The sequence below is a fragment of the Budorcas taxicolor genome, chromosome 12 (assembly GCF_023091745.1).
Source record: "Budorcas taxicolor isolate Tak-1 chromosome 12, Takin1.1, whole genome shotgun sequence".
Classification (NCBI taxonomy): domain Eukaryota; kingdom Metazoa; phylum Chordata; class Mammalia; order Artiodactyla; family Bovidae; genus Budorcas; species Budorcas taxicolor.
This window is the reverse complement of record NC_068921.1, coordinates 71525613-71539675: the sequence shown is the minus strand read 5'-3', so window position 1 is coordinate 71539675 and position 14063 is coordinate 71525613. Positions and strand designations below refer to the sequence as shown.

Genomic DNA, 14063 nt, shown 5'->3' with positions numbered 1-14063 from the left:
TTTTGAAATCCAGCTTAAACATCTGGAAGTTCATGGTTCATGTACTGTTGAAGCCTAACTTGGATAATTTTGAGCATTACTTTGCTGGTATGTGAGATGAGTGCAATTGTGCTTTAGTTTGAACATTCTTTGTCATTGCCCTTCTTTGGGATTGGAATGAAAACTGATCTCTTCAGTCCTGTGGCCACTGCTGAGTTTTCCAAATTTGCTGGCATATTGAGTGCAGGACTTTTGCACCATCATCTTTTAGGATTTGAAATAGCTCAGCTGGAATTCTGTCATCTCCACTAGCTTTGTTTGTAGTGATTCTCCCTAAGGCCCACTTGACTTCATGTTCCAGGATGTCTGGCTCTATGTGAGTGATCACGCCATTGCTGTTATCTGGATCATGAATATCTTTTTTATATAGTTCTATGTATTCTTGTGAAGAAGGCAATGGCACCCCACTCCAGTACTCTTGCCTGGAAAGTCCCATGGACAGAGGAGCCTGGTGGGCTGCAGTCCATGGGGTCGCTAAGAGTTGGACACGACTGAGCGACTTCACTTTCACTTTTCATTTTAATCCATTGGAGAAGGAAATGGCAACCCACTCCAGCGTTCTTGCCTGGAGAATCCCAGGGGCAGGGGAGCCTGGTGGGCTGCTGTCTATGGGGTTGCACAGAGTTGGACACAACTGAAGCGACTTAGCAGCAGCAGCAGGGTATTCTTGCCCCCTCTTCTTAATATCTTCTGCTTCTGTTAGGTACATAATTTCTGTCCTTTATTGAGCCCATCTTTGCATGAAATGTTCCCTTAGTATCTCTAATTTTCTTGAAGAGATGTCTAGATCAAAGTCATCTCAGAAAATGTCTTTTGTTTTTGTAGGCAGATTTTCTTTTCATAAGTTGGTTGCTTTGTCTTAAGTTGTCTTTAAAAAAAAGAGAGAGAGAGAGAGACCTATAGGAATATCTTTTATTCAGCCTCTGTCTGTGAACTTGAGGTTCTAATGAATGATGTTGGGTCATCTCAGCTCTCATCCCCACATTCAGTATTTTTGCTCACATGGAATGTTTTTTTCTGTTATTTATTTCTGTCTACTTTTCAGTGATTAAGCCTTGGGGAATTTAATTTTTCTTTCCAAGTGTTAATTTTGGAAATGAAATGCATGTATCAAAACCTGTATATAGAAATGCAGCAATGAACATTTGCCTGCAGACAGCACAGCCTCTGGGCAAGGATTCCACTATTACCAATATGAACTAAGCTGAGACTCAGAGGCAGATAACTTATTGAAAAGATGTTTATTTTTCTTTCTCTTCTGCAAACTTCTTTTATAAATGTGCCCTGTTGGATTTAGCTACATAATTTATCCCCAGAAACAATTTTTCCCTAAAAACAGTGTCATGTTTTGACAGTGATTGTGAATTACTTTGAAACGGTCTTGTGAAAGGTTCTGTTTCTTTGCTACACCAAGCTGGGCCAAGGTTGTTTTTCTGCCGTGTGCTTAGCATCTGGTTAGTTAGTCATCATAATCAGAATTCGTCACATAGTTTTGGATGGCATATAGAGGAACAGGGGTAGATGCCACCAGATTTCAGCAGAAAATAGTCTCATTAAAGAGGAGAGAAAATTTTAGTCTAGCTGATTTCTAGTCCTTCCTCTACCACTTGAAATTCAATTATCTTGAAGTTTGGTGGAGGTGTCCTGTAGTTCCTTGGAAGTAAGAGTCTGCTCTTTGAGAGAGAGACCTGGGATGAACGTGGAGCCTGAGTATTTTTCACTGAACAAGTAGCTAAATCTCTGAAGATGGGTAAGATTGCCAAGAGAGAGGGAAGTATTTTAGGAGCCAAGATCAGAAGCTTAGGGAAGCCCTGATATTCAGAGAGAAAGCAGAGAGAGAAGGGAATTACAGAAGACACATAATGAACAGCAAGGAACAGAGGAGAAGATATGGTGGAGACCCGAGGAAGGACAGGTCTGTTCAGTGCAAACGAGAAGGTGAGTCCACGGAAACCTGTTGGTTGATTTGGAATCAGGAGGCATCTGGTGACCTGAGGAGCAGGTTTCAGATTGGAGGAGTTAGAAAGCAAAGGGCTGCAAGTCCAGGAGGCAAATCCAGGAGGTTGAGATGAAGACAGACCAGAAGGAGTTTGAATAAATCAGGAGAGAGGCCCATCTGGAATGTAGGGTCTGAGGAGGTGGTGTTGGTTGTTTGAGATTTTGGTTTCTGGGAGGGGAGTATGGTTGATGATTTTTCCCTCTTTTCTGCCCTCCCCTTCAACAAGAAGGAATTGAGGCCAAGAGGTACAGGGGTGAGTCAGGCACAAAGCCCTCCCCTCATGGGTCTCTTCCAGTCCCCCAGGGAAGGAAGACATTCAGAGATTCACCCCTTGATGGCTTTGGAATCCTAATCGTGGGAGCTCTGTGGAGGAAGGTCTGAAAGGCAAAATGGATGTGGAGGCTAGAGGCAGTTAGGGAGCCTGGTCCAGGAGGTGGGCCGAGCTTCTAGGAGGTGACCTTTGATCCCAGATGAGAGGGAAAGGCCTCTGTGGATGGTGGAACAGAAGGTGCTGCTGGAAGCAGAGTTCCTATGTGGGACCCAGTCTTTCTTTTTATCCCCAGCTGAGAGAAGGGAAGGGAGGGCCTGGAGGGGATTTTTCCGTTTGTTTCAAAGGATGTAGTTCATGCCAAGTGTTTTCAAACTCATTTTTGATGATTCTGCTTATCCTTGATGTATTTGATAAACCTTGGAAGATTCTTGATCATTTTTATTTTTAAAGTAAAATACTTCTAAAGAGTCTATTTCATATACTTTTCCTTATTTAATTCCTTCTCATTCCCTTAAAAGATATATCAGATAATTTATTTAATATTTTGTAGTAGTGATGCCAAGTGTAGCTAATGAAAACCCTGCGTTCTGAGTCGTGAGTCTACCCTTCAGGACAGAACATGTACTCAGACGATGTCACTGAGGCCGCATCCCAACAGAGGGCAATCATGAGTCTGTGCACCATCCTGTACACTGACTCTTACAGATACCAGATATGTTGCCTGTTCAGTCACATTATAGTTGTTGGGCAAATTGGAGCTGTTCACCATTTCAAAAAGGATGAAGGAAAGCAGCATTAAAAAAAAATTATGTAGTGTGATTCTACCTGATAATCATTTATGATGTCAACAACTTTAAAGTACAGTGGTGTGGGAAGCCCTGCAGCCTCCCTTTCCAAGCTTGAATTCCAGCTCTTCCTCTTCCTGTCTCTGCCCCACAAAGCCAGTCTCCTCTCAGTAGCATAGAGAAAATAATACCAACTCCATAAATGTTGGGAAGATAAAATGAAGCTGTTTTAATATTATTTTTTGCATAACATCTAAATGCATGTTGAACACTAAGTAATGGGTGGTTATTTTTAAAACACCATATGTGTTTTTAAGTGAGAAACATTGTCTGATGACACTGGCATTATGTTGCATTAAAGTGATCGTCAGACAGTTTCCAAGCCCATCAATATCATCTCAAGAGTTTGTATTACAGAGATTCTAGGTTTGTAATTCTTGAAAATTTTAATGGGCACTTTCTTTTGTAGACTCATGGAATAAAAATCAGTTGTTTTCAAAACTTACCATTGGGCCCAAAATATTTCAAATTAATGTAATTTTCATACAATTTTCCAAAGTCCCAAATAACACTGAGTAAAAAGAGTCTCAATTATGTACACTTCTTATCATTGAAATCATCACCTCCTAGAAGTCTTCCTACTAATAAAACAAGTGAAAATGAAAGTAAGATATGGAAGTTAGATTTAGACATTATAATTATCCTTCAATTAAAAATAATAGATTAAAAATTCCCCAAAATAACTTATTAAATTAAAAAAAAAATGGGACCGCTTTGAGTATGAGAAGTTGAACACAGCTGCCCTCAGCAAAATGCTATAATTTATTGAGGAAAACTGAATTGCAAAACCTTTCTTCCACACACACCGCTCATTCAGGAAGAGAAAACAACAACAGCAACAACAACAAAAAAGAATCAACAACTTGGCTAAGCTTAAATAACTGACTGTTCATGTCCTTTCCCCCTTCATGGATCACAGTCTCGTTGTGGTGAAGGGCTTGTGTAACTCAATGAAGCTGTGAGCCATGTCATGCAGGGCCAACTAAGATGGACAGATCATAGTGGAGAGTTCTGACAAAATGTGGTCCACTGGTGGAGAAAATGACAAACCACTCCAGTATTCTTGCCATGAGAACCCCATGAATAGTATGAAAAGGCAAAAAGATATGATACCAGAAGATGAGCCCTCCAGGTTGGAAGGTGTCCAGTATACTACTGGGGAAGAGTGGAGGGCAATTACTAATAGCTCCAGAAAAAATGAAGCACCTGGGCTGAAGAAGAAATGATGCTCAGTTATAGATGTGTCTGTTGGTGAAAGCAAAGTCCAATGCTGTAAAGAACAATATTGCATAGGAACCTGGAATTTTAGGTCCATGAATCATGGTAAATTGGATGTGGTTAAGCAGGAGGATGGCAAGAGTGAATATCAACATCTTAGGAATCAATGAACTAAAATGGAAGGGAATGGATGAATTTAATTCAGATGACCGTTGTATCTAATTCTGTGGGCAAGAATCCCTTAAAAGGAATGGAGTAGCTCTCATAGTCAGCAAGAAAGTCTGAAACGCAGTACTTGGGTGCAAACTCAAAAACGACAGAATGGGGAACACATGTACACCCATGGCAGATTCATGTCAATGTATGGCAAAACCGATACAATATTGTAAAGTATAAAAAATATATATATTTTATATATATATATATATATATATATATATATATATATATATATACACACACATAAACCACAACAGAATGATCTTGTTTCACTTCCAAGGCAAACCATTCAACATCATAGTAATCCAGGTCTACACCCCAACTACTGATGCCAAAGAAGCTGAAGTTGACTGGTTCTATGAAGACCTACAAAACCTTCTAGAACTAATACCAAAGAAAGATATCCTTTTCATTATAGGGAATTGGAATGCAAAAGTAGGAAATTAAGAGATATCTGGAGTAACAGGCAAGTTTGACCTTTAGAGTACAAAATGAAGTAGGGCAAAGGCTAACAAAGTTTTGTCAAGAGAAAACACTGGTCATAGCAAACACCCTCTTCCAGCAACACAAGGGATGATTCTACACATGGACATCACAAAATAATCAATACCGAAATCAGATTGATTATGTCCTTTTCAGCCAAAGATGGAGAATCTCTATACAGTTAGCAAAAACAAGACCTGGAACTGACTCTGGCTCCGATCATCAGCTTCTTATTGCAAAATTCAGGCTTAAACTAAAGAAAGTTGGGAAAACCAATAGGCCATTCATGTTTGACCTAAGTCAAATCCCTCACGGTTATAAAATAGAGATGACAAATAGATTCAAGGGATTAGATCTGGTAGACAGAGTGCCTGAAAAACTACAGACAGAACACACTGCGCCTGTTGCTGCTCAGTCGCCAAGTTTGTTCGACTCATTGTGACCCCATGGAGATTCTTTACCACTGAGCTGCCAGGGAAGCCCAGCAAGCGCTTTTAGGATCTTTTGCTGATCAGTCTGCTCTCTGAACTAGCGGGCTGTTATTCCCTAATTAGCTTGGAATCTGGAAACTAATGGTCCCCTCATGGGAGACAACAGATAACAACTGCAAGAAACCCAACAGAATTAGAAAATGAAGACAGAAGGTAAAATATGTAACAGAGGAGTTTATTTAGATGTTAATTTTTAGAATGTGAAGTTTATCTCTATATGTGATACAGTAACAGACAGAAATTAAAAGAAAAGACTTGGGGTCATAATGACTGAATTACTTACATCTGGGCAAATCAATAAACCTCTTTGAGTATCAGTTTCCTGCTTTGTAAATGAAGAGGATAATCCCTCCTCATATTGATATAAGGATGAGATTATATAAAGCCTGTGAAATACTTGAGATTGGGACTCATGGCAAGTCTTATAAAATGTCATCTGCAATTGATATTGAGATCATGGGGTAGCCATCACTTCTTTGCTTGTTGGCTAGATTTAGAGAATTGTGTAACTTCTGTGTTATGAGAAAACTTGTCATGGCCTCTAGCAATAAAGCAATATCTTGTTTTTCAATTTTTTTGTTTGGATAGGCTTTTAAACAAGACCATTAACATTTTCACAGGAAATATTTTCTTTTATTTGCTGCTTTTTTATATATTTCATTTACAATTCATTTAGATGCTAGTGTGGCATCTAAACAGCTGCTCACAGTGTAGCATCCTTTCGGAGGAAGAAAGATGCTCATGGGACTTCCTTCCATAGGTGGTGTGACATGTCCTCTGCCTTAGTCATCCGGACATTCTAACCAGGCTGCTTGCTTCCACCAAGAATGCCAACCTGGAGTGAACACAGTTGAATTTCCTGAAATTCACAAGTTTACAAAACCTCGATTTCATTCTGACATTCCCACCAGGCTGCTTGCTTTGGCCAAGAATGCCAACTTGGAGTGGACACAGCTGAATTTCCTGAGAGTCACAAGTTTACGAAACCTTGATTTTGTACTTCCATTGGTATTATATGCCAGTTCATGGTGCATGAAATAGAAAATGTCAAATTATTCTTCTCTTTGGACTATATTGAATAATCTGGTTTGGTTTTGTTGATTCAGTGGTCCATCACTTTTTCCCTTAGTCTCCCATAAATACTTAGAAGTGTCAAAACAGTAAGTCTTCAATTAAAAAAAAAGGATAACTTGAAAGAGAAAGAAGATATAGAATAAGAAAAAAAACATCTCTTTTAAAAAAATTTTAAAAGGAAAGAAACATCTCAAAAAATGTTACTTACTGCCATGTCTGTAAGTTTATCAATCTTTGGAAGGCCTAGAGTGGGGAGGATAATACAGAGAGGACAAAAATTGCAGTAGGCATGAAGTTTATTGGTCATATTATTTTAAAAGTGCATCTTCATGTTTCAATGCCAATATTGTAAAGTAATTAACCTCCAGTTAAAATAAATAAATTTATATTTTTTTAAAAAAAGTGCATCTTCAAATAAAATAGACCGCTGATACAGTTTTCACTGTGACCAAAGAAAAGCCACAGTCACTTTGGTATATGTGACATCATCACCACATCTAGGAAAAGTAGCACCTTCTCTGATGTGTCTCTAGGTAATACTAAGCTGTTCTAGTGGTTAGAATGAGTGGTTAGGGCTCAACTTCATAAGATTCTTAATATTTTGGGGGCTCATAAATCTATGAATACCTCATCCCTCTTCCCCTGGCTGCTGGCATGCCGGGCACACTGGAGGGTGGTGATGATGGAGTTAGAGTTTCTGTTTGTTATGCATGAACTGTCTAGCACTTTAGTTCATTACCTCATTTAATTCCTACCACCATCCTTTTATGTTGTTGGTATGTCCCAGATTTTACTAAGATTGAGAGTGGGTGTAGAGTCTTACCATCCCTGTTAATAATATTCAGAAAGGTTTGTCCTAAACCCTGTCTCAGCACAATACTGGGCTAGTGGAACTTCCTCTCCAGGTATAGGCTGTCATTCTCCACAAACTGAAGAATTTTTCTGAATTGTGAAAAATCACCATTTTCTTTCAAGTTGAATATTTCACCTAAGAATTTTAAAATGTTTTTTCATGTGGATTCATAGACTTTGGGTAGAATTTCCCAAATGGTGTGTGCTTCAAATGAGAAATAGATAAAAATGATGATTCTCCTTATTTGGGGGCATTGGGACTTGAGTCACTGGCTTCTCGGTCATATGCTTCTTTCTATATACCCATTATTGTCTCTATGCCTGTGAGACAGAGGTACAGAAGCACTGGCTATGTTGATGTGGTCCATCAGATGGGCCTGAAGTCCAACCAGATGGGGGGAATTGTGTGTAGCTTGAATTGAATTTTTTTGAAATTCTTGAGAATATAGGAGAAAGAAATGAAGTTGGGTTCAAGGAAGGGATGTGTATTGCACGCCAGAATCTTTTGTTTCCTTCTTCAAATGATTTTTGCTTAGATACTATTTTCATCTGCCAACTTCTATAAAGGGTTTGAGATAGCTGGCATTAAAGCTTCACAGATGTGTATACATATAACTGTAAACCCATACACAGTTTATAAATATATAATATTCAATCCACAATGAGGGTAGCTATAGTATTACCTATAAGTAGGTGCCTCTTCGAATTGCTTCAGAATTTAGGGGAATGAAACCTGAAGGACGTGGCCTAGCTTTGGAGCTTCTGAGAGCTTTAATAATGAATGGGTCTTCACTGGGTACCTAAGGAAAATGCATTGGTTCAGTTCCTGTCAAGCCCTTCACTTTGATTTTACCTCTACTTCCCAGGTTATCTGCCAGGCTGTGTTTAGTCTTAAAAGGCCCTCACCTGGGGAGAGCCGGATTATTGAAACTGATGAATGTTGTCCATCAAATGATGCGAGTCTGCTAAAAACTGTAATTTGCATTTTTTATTGATGTTTTAGTAGGTTTTTGTTTTTGTTTTTGTTTTTTTTGACAACCAACAGTGGCAAATCAAGTGACTTAAGACCAGACATAGAAGGAGCTGGCAGGACCCCTCCCCATGAGCGTGAATGTTGTAGCAGATAGAATGCATATTTAATGAAGGGGCTGTAAGCAGTTGTTCATCTATAGGTCTAATAGAAGAGCGGTCAGTCAGGCCTATCTTTCTCCACTTATGACTGGAATGTATTCCTTCAGAATCCCGTCCTCTTCACTCTTTGTTTTATTTTGAAACCACGGCAGGTGTGGGAGAAACAGGAAAAGCACATGGGTCTCCATCCAGATAATAGGGTTTGGTTCCCAAGGGTTCCTGGACACAGAGTCACAGTTCTGGACATTTCTTCCTCCTTCCAGGCTCCTCCTTCCTGCCACTGTGGCTCTAGGGTTCCCTGAGTACAAAGTGCTCCTGTCTTTCTCCTTGACCTGCAGTCCTTCCTGGAAAAAAGTCAGGACAGCCACTTACCCTCCCATCTTTATGTCATATCTGTAAATGAAAATGAAGTTCTTACTTTTCTCATTCTCAAGATAGGTGTGAAGATCCTCTGAGAAAACTCAATCTGGAAGAGCTGTGAATTGATACATGTCTCTATGATACAAACATTACCATGCTAACCCATCCCTCAGAGATGCGCCTGGGCCAGCAGCCCTGGGTGACATGATGGGGAGGCCCTGGCTAGTACGGGGTGCAGGTGATGGTGCTGAGAAGACACAGAGCAGCCAGTGTTAACTCAGAAGTCATCTCAACCTCATCCCTGCTCCCTTTTGGTCAAAAGTACCATCAATTCTAGTTACTGCCTGCAAGTTATTCTTGCCAATCTTTCTATTTGTTAAATGAAAGTGAAAGTCGCTCAGTTGTGTCCAACTCTTTGCGAATTCTCCAGGCCAGAATACTGGAGTGGGTAGCTGTTCCCTTCTCCAGGGTCTATTTGTTAAATCAGCCTGTAAAATTCATCCTAAGTCCCCTAGAATTGTCTAAAAATGTTCCTGAATTCTTCACTGTTTCCCCAGCACTCTGCCTTGTGCAGACCACTATGAATTTGCATCCACCTGAGAGCCTAAACTTTGGAGGCCTTGGACCAGACTGAATCTGCACATCCCCACCACCCCACCCCACTGTCATAGCAAGCAGACACTAAGTGTTTATTGCATTCTTAAAAGTAAGGGTATTATACTTCTCCTGATAAAGATGGATGCTTAAATCAGCACCAGTCAATGATTTTGTTTTCTATTTTACTGTCTGTCTTTTTTTGACCGAGATCATTTCCCAAAATAAAATCATCTCACAGGATAATGTGATGATTAAGAGAATGTTCATGGAACTCTTAGCATAGTGTCTTACATATGGTAAATACCTGGTAAATGGGATCTGCTATTGTTATAATCATTAGCCTTTGGAATAGGCATTTTAAATACTTAGTATAAAGATAGAAAGATGGCTGTACGTTAGGGGCAAGCTTAACTATGTCATAAAGGCTCATGACATGAGCTTTCCAGCTTCGTGACTTAGGTTTTTCAGTCTCCATCAAGTTGCTTTTCCTCTCCCTGTACCTCACTCTCTCCATCTGTAAAATGAGATAATACTCTTACTAGATAAAGCTATTGTAATGGTTAATGAGTTAATACATGTGAAGGTTTGAAGGTCTAGTCATGTATATAGTCAACACTAAGTAAATATTAACTGTGGATAGAAAATCTAGAAAGAGGAATTCCTACTTCCAAAGGTCAACATTTAAATTTTGTTCTACTTTTCTGAACACTGAATTTGTAATTAACCACCTCTTTATCCCTCCATGAGTAGCTGAGGTGTCTGGATTCCTCACCTGTAATGCCTCCTTGCTCATCTGTCTACTAACACCTGCAGACTCCTGATAGTTTGGGATTCAGCTCCTACTCTCTGAGCCTCAAATGTTCTCTCTGTTAAAAGTAGTAATGCCTGCCTCATGGGGCTACTGAGTGTATCACAAGAGCTGATACCTAGAAAGTTCTTATCAGAGTGTTCAGCATATGCGTTAAATATCATGAGGACCACCTCTAATTTTATTTCTTTGGAAGGGAAAGCATTCCCTGCTGTTCCAACAAGTCTTTTTGAGGAAAGGAGTTTAATCCCAACAGAACAAACCATTACAGTTTATCTTTGAAAAGTACTCTTCCTAAGGAGGCCTCTGTATCTATTTTTCGCTATTTCAGACATTTCTTCTTGTGGTTGGTGTGGTGGGTGTGATGGTGGCTGCGGCTCCTTGGATTGCTATACCTGTGATTCCCCTTGGCATCATTTTCTTTGTCCTCCGGTGGTATTCCTTAAGGACTTCACGAGATGTGAAACGCCTGGAATGTACAAGTGAGTACCGGGGCTCTCAGATTGGGATGACAGTGCAGGCTGGCTTCCATTTATGCCATAATTAACCAGACCCCTGAAATCCTGAAGACTCTGTTTTCTGGAATTTCTCACCAAGTCAACATTAGGTAATTGAATGTTATAGCCACTGTGAGTCAGTGTGGTCCTTAAGGCAAATAGAGCAGGTGGTAGGTCAGCTGTGACTTTGCATTTTAGCACAAGGAGGATGGTTGTGAGCACAATGAAGACATGGACCATTTTTGTCTTGTTCATGACATATTTCACACAGAGTATCTATTCTATAAATACTTTTCTTAAAAATATTTTGTCCTGTTGGAACTAATGTAGAAGGAAAATAGGCATTGTTTCTCCTCCTGAAGTTACGAGAAGTGACAATGGAAAGAAAAGATTAGGAAAAGGAAAGAAGACTTTAGGAAATATGTCAGAAGTGATATTTTTGAAAAATACATTTTTTTCACATGTTTAAGTAAGTTGCAGTTGTTAAGTGTTTTGAAAAGATACATGTTAGTCTCTCAGTTGTGTCTGACTCTTTGTGACCCCATGGACTGTAGCCCACCAGGCTTCTCTGTCCATGGAACTCTCTAGGAAAAAATACTGGAGTGGGTAGCCGTTCCCTTCTCCAGAGGATCTTCCCAGACCCAGGGACTGAAGCCAGGTCTCCTGCATGGCAAGTGGATTCTTTACTGTCTGATCCACCAGGGAAGCCCTGCTGAAAAGATAAGCCCTGTTATTTGCAGGTTTGCTCTTTGTCATTACTAGTATTTGGGGTGACACCACATTGTTTGTGGCCCCCCTTTCTCAAAGCCATTCATATAAGTGATGCTGGAAAGAATCCCTTAGGAGGACACAAGAGAGGGATCTGTCAGTCCTGTGAACTGTAGGGTTACACATGTCTGTGACTGTGGACTGACACCATGACTGTGACATAGTTGCTTCAGGACAGCAAGCTCGGTGGCAACTTTGGGCAACACAGCACCAGAGCCTTAACAGCCCCTCTCCCCCTGCACTAGCTAATTTCTTTGCAGACCCTCCAGTTCACTCATCCTCGCATCGTGCTCAGCCCTAAACGGGATTTGAGAGAAACAGGATGGCTTTTCATGGGTCCAGATTGTCCCAGCCTGTAACTCTTAGGCATGAGGTGAGGTAGGCGATGGGTGCTTGGTTCCCTGGTGTTCAAGGCTGAGATGACACCTGGTTTCTAAAGTCGATCCTGCCCTCCATCCCCACTGGAGGGAATCAGCTGCACTTTGATCTCCTGACAGGGAAGCAGGTGAGGGAGACCACGCTGGAGAGTTCACTCAAGGACTCCCCCTGGGGGAACAGCCACGTCTGCTTCCTCCTCAGAAGCCTTGTCTGTGATGAATAGTGTTGATGTCACTACATTTGCTCTGAAACAAGAGCCTGGTTCTAGTGAGTTTTCTGTGTTCTCTGGAGCTGGACTCTCGGCATCCTCCTGACAGGGTGATGGGCCCTGGAATACCCCTGCATCATCCCTGTGAGCACCCTGCTTCCAGACTGAGTTCTGGGGGTGGGTTGGGACACCTGCTGGGCTACAGAAAAGGCCTGAACAGAGTCCCTAGGCTTTTATTATTTGGAGCATGAGCTCCATCTGAGTTTCTGTTGCTCTTATAAGCAAAACGTTATAGGAAACTAAAAAGTTAATCAATAAAGAGAGAGAGAGCAGTATGATGCAGGAATGAGAACACAGGTACTCAACTGGATGAACAAAGGCACCACCGAGTCACTTTCAGCTGTTTGCATGAACAGAGGACAAAGGGAAAGTGTTAGATCATGTCGTGGTTCAGAGATCCAGCAGGCAGTTATGAAAGCATCCATCAGGTTCCCAGGGCAGAAGTCAAGACTGTTCAAAGGCTCCATCTGCCGGGTCCTGAGGGCACAAGGGCGGTGCAGTGCCAGGTGCTCCGTGACCCGCACAGAGGCTCCTGGCGCAGGTGCAGGGGGAGGCCCAGGAAGAGGAGGTGGCAGACTGTCTGCTCCCCTTACTCCTCTCACCCCGTCCTGTGTCTGGCTCTGGTCCAGGGTGGGGGATGTACTGACTCTATCCGAGCCTTTAGGTTACTCATCTAAGGTGGAGACAGCATGCAGGTAGCTCATTAAAATTCACTGTGGTGAGGACTCTAATGAGGAATTAACTTTTAGAATGTTATGAATTCAAAAATTAGTTAACAATGAAAAAGAAAAAAATATCGCCATTTGAAGCAACATGGATGGATTTAGAGAATAATATTGTTTTTAAAAGTCAGAGAAAGACAAATATGGTATCACTTATACATGGAATCTAAAAATAATACAAATGAATCTGTACACAAAATAGAAATAGACTCAGAGACATATAAAACAAACTTACCAAAGGGGATTGGGAGGGAGGGGGGAACAAAGTAGAAATATGGGATTAATAGACACACTACTATTTGTCAAATAGGTATGCAACAAGGATTTACTGTAAAGCACAGGAAATTTTATTCAGCATCTCGTAATAATCTGTGATAGAATACAGTCAGAAAAAATAACTGAATGACTATACTATATACCTGAAACTAACACATTATTGTAAATCAACTATACTTCAATAAATTTTTTAAAAGTTGTGAACAATTTCTACCCGAAGAGATGCCAGAAGAATTTGGAGGGAGGCGTGTTTGAGGGGACCTTGATGAAAGAACCAGTAAAGAATTTCTTTATATAAATCTAGCTGTGAATGAAATGGCAACCCACTCCAGTGTTCTTGCCTGGAGAACCCCAGGGACGGGGGAGCCTGGTGGGCTGCCGTCTATGGGGTCACACTGAGTTGGACACGACTGAAGTGGCTTAGAAGCAGCAGCAGCAGCTGTGAATGAATTTGGTCAAACATAGTTTCAAAGAGAATCTCTCATTCCCAGGTCATTAAAGTGAAGCTTGGTGTGAGCAGGAGTTTAGGGTCACATGGAGGATTCCCTTTGGCAGGATGTGTGACCACAGAGCCCGGGAGGCAGTGGTTTCCTCACATCCAGCCTCCCTGACTTTCTCTGTCATGTGTCTATCTCTGCTTCCCCAGCTCAGAGCCCAGTGTTTTCCCACTTAGCATCTTCTCTCTGGGGACTCTGGACCATCCGGGCATACAAAGCTGAACAGAGGCTTCAGGAGCTGTTTGATGCATATCAGGATTTGCACTCAGG

At 41.0% G+C, this 14063-nt stretch overlaps 1 protein-coding gene across 1 annotated transcript in view; it reads left to right on the top strand.

Moving 5' to 3' along the window:
- LOC128057631 (ATP-binding cassette sub-family C member 4-like) overlaps positions 1 to 14063 on the top strand; it is a 147638-nt gene that overhangs the window by 80043 nt on the left and 53532 nt on the right. Inside the window, exons 21-22 of the mRNA XM_052650092.1 lie at positions 10719 to 10869; positions 13943 to 14062. Of these exons, the coding sequence (XP_052506052.1) occupies positions 10719 to 10869; positions 13943 to 14062 (271 nt within the window). The remainder of the gene's footprint in view (positions 1 to 10718; positions 10870 to 13942; position 14063) is intronic.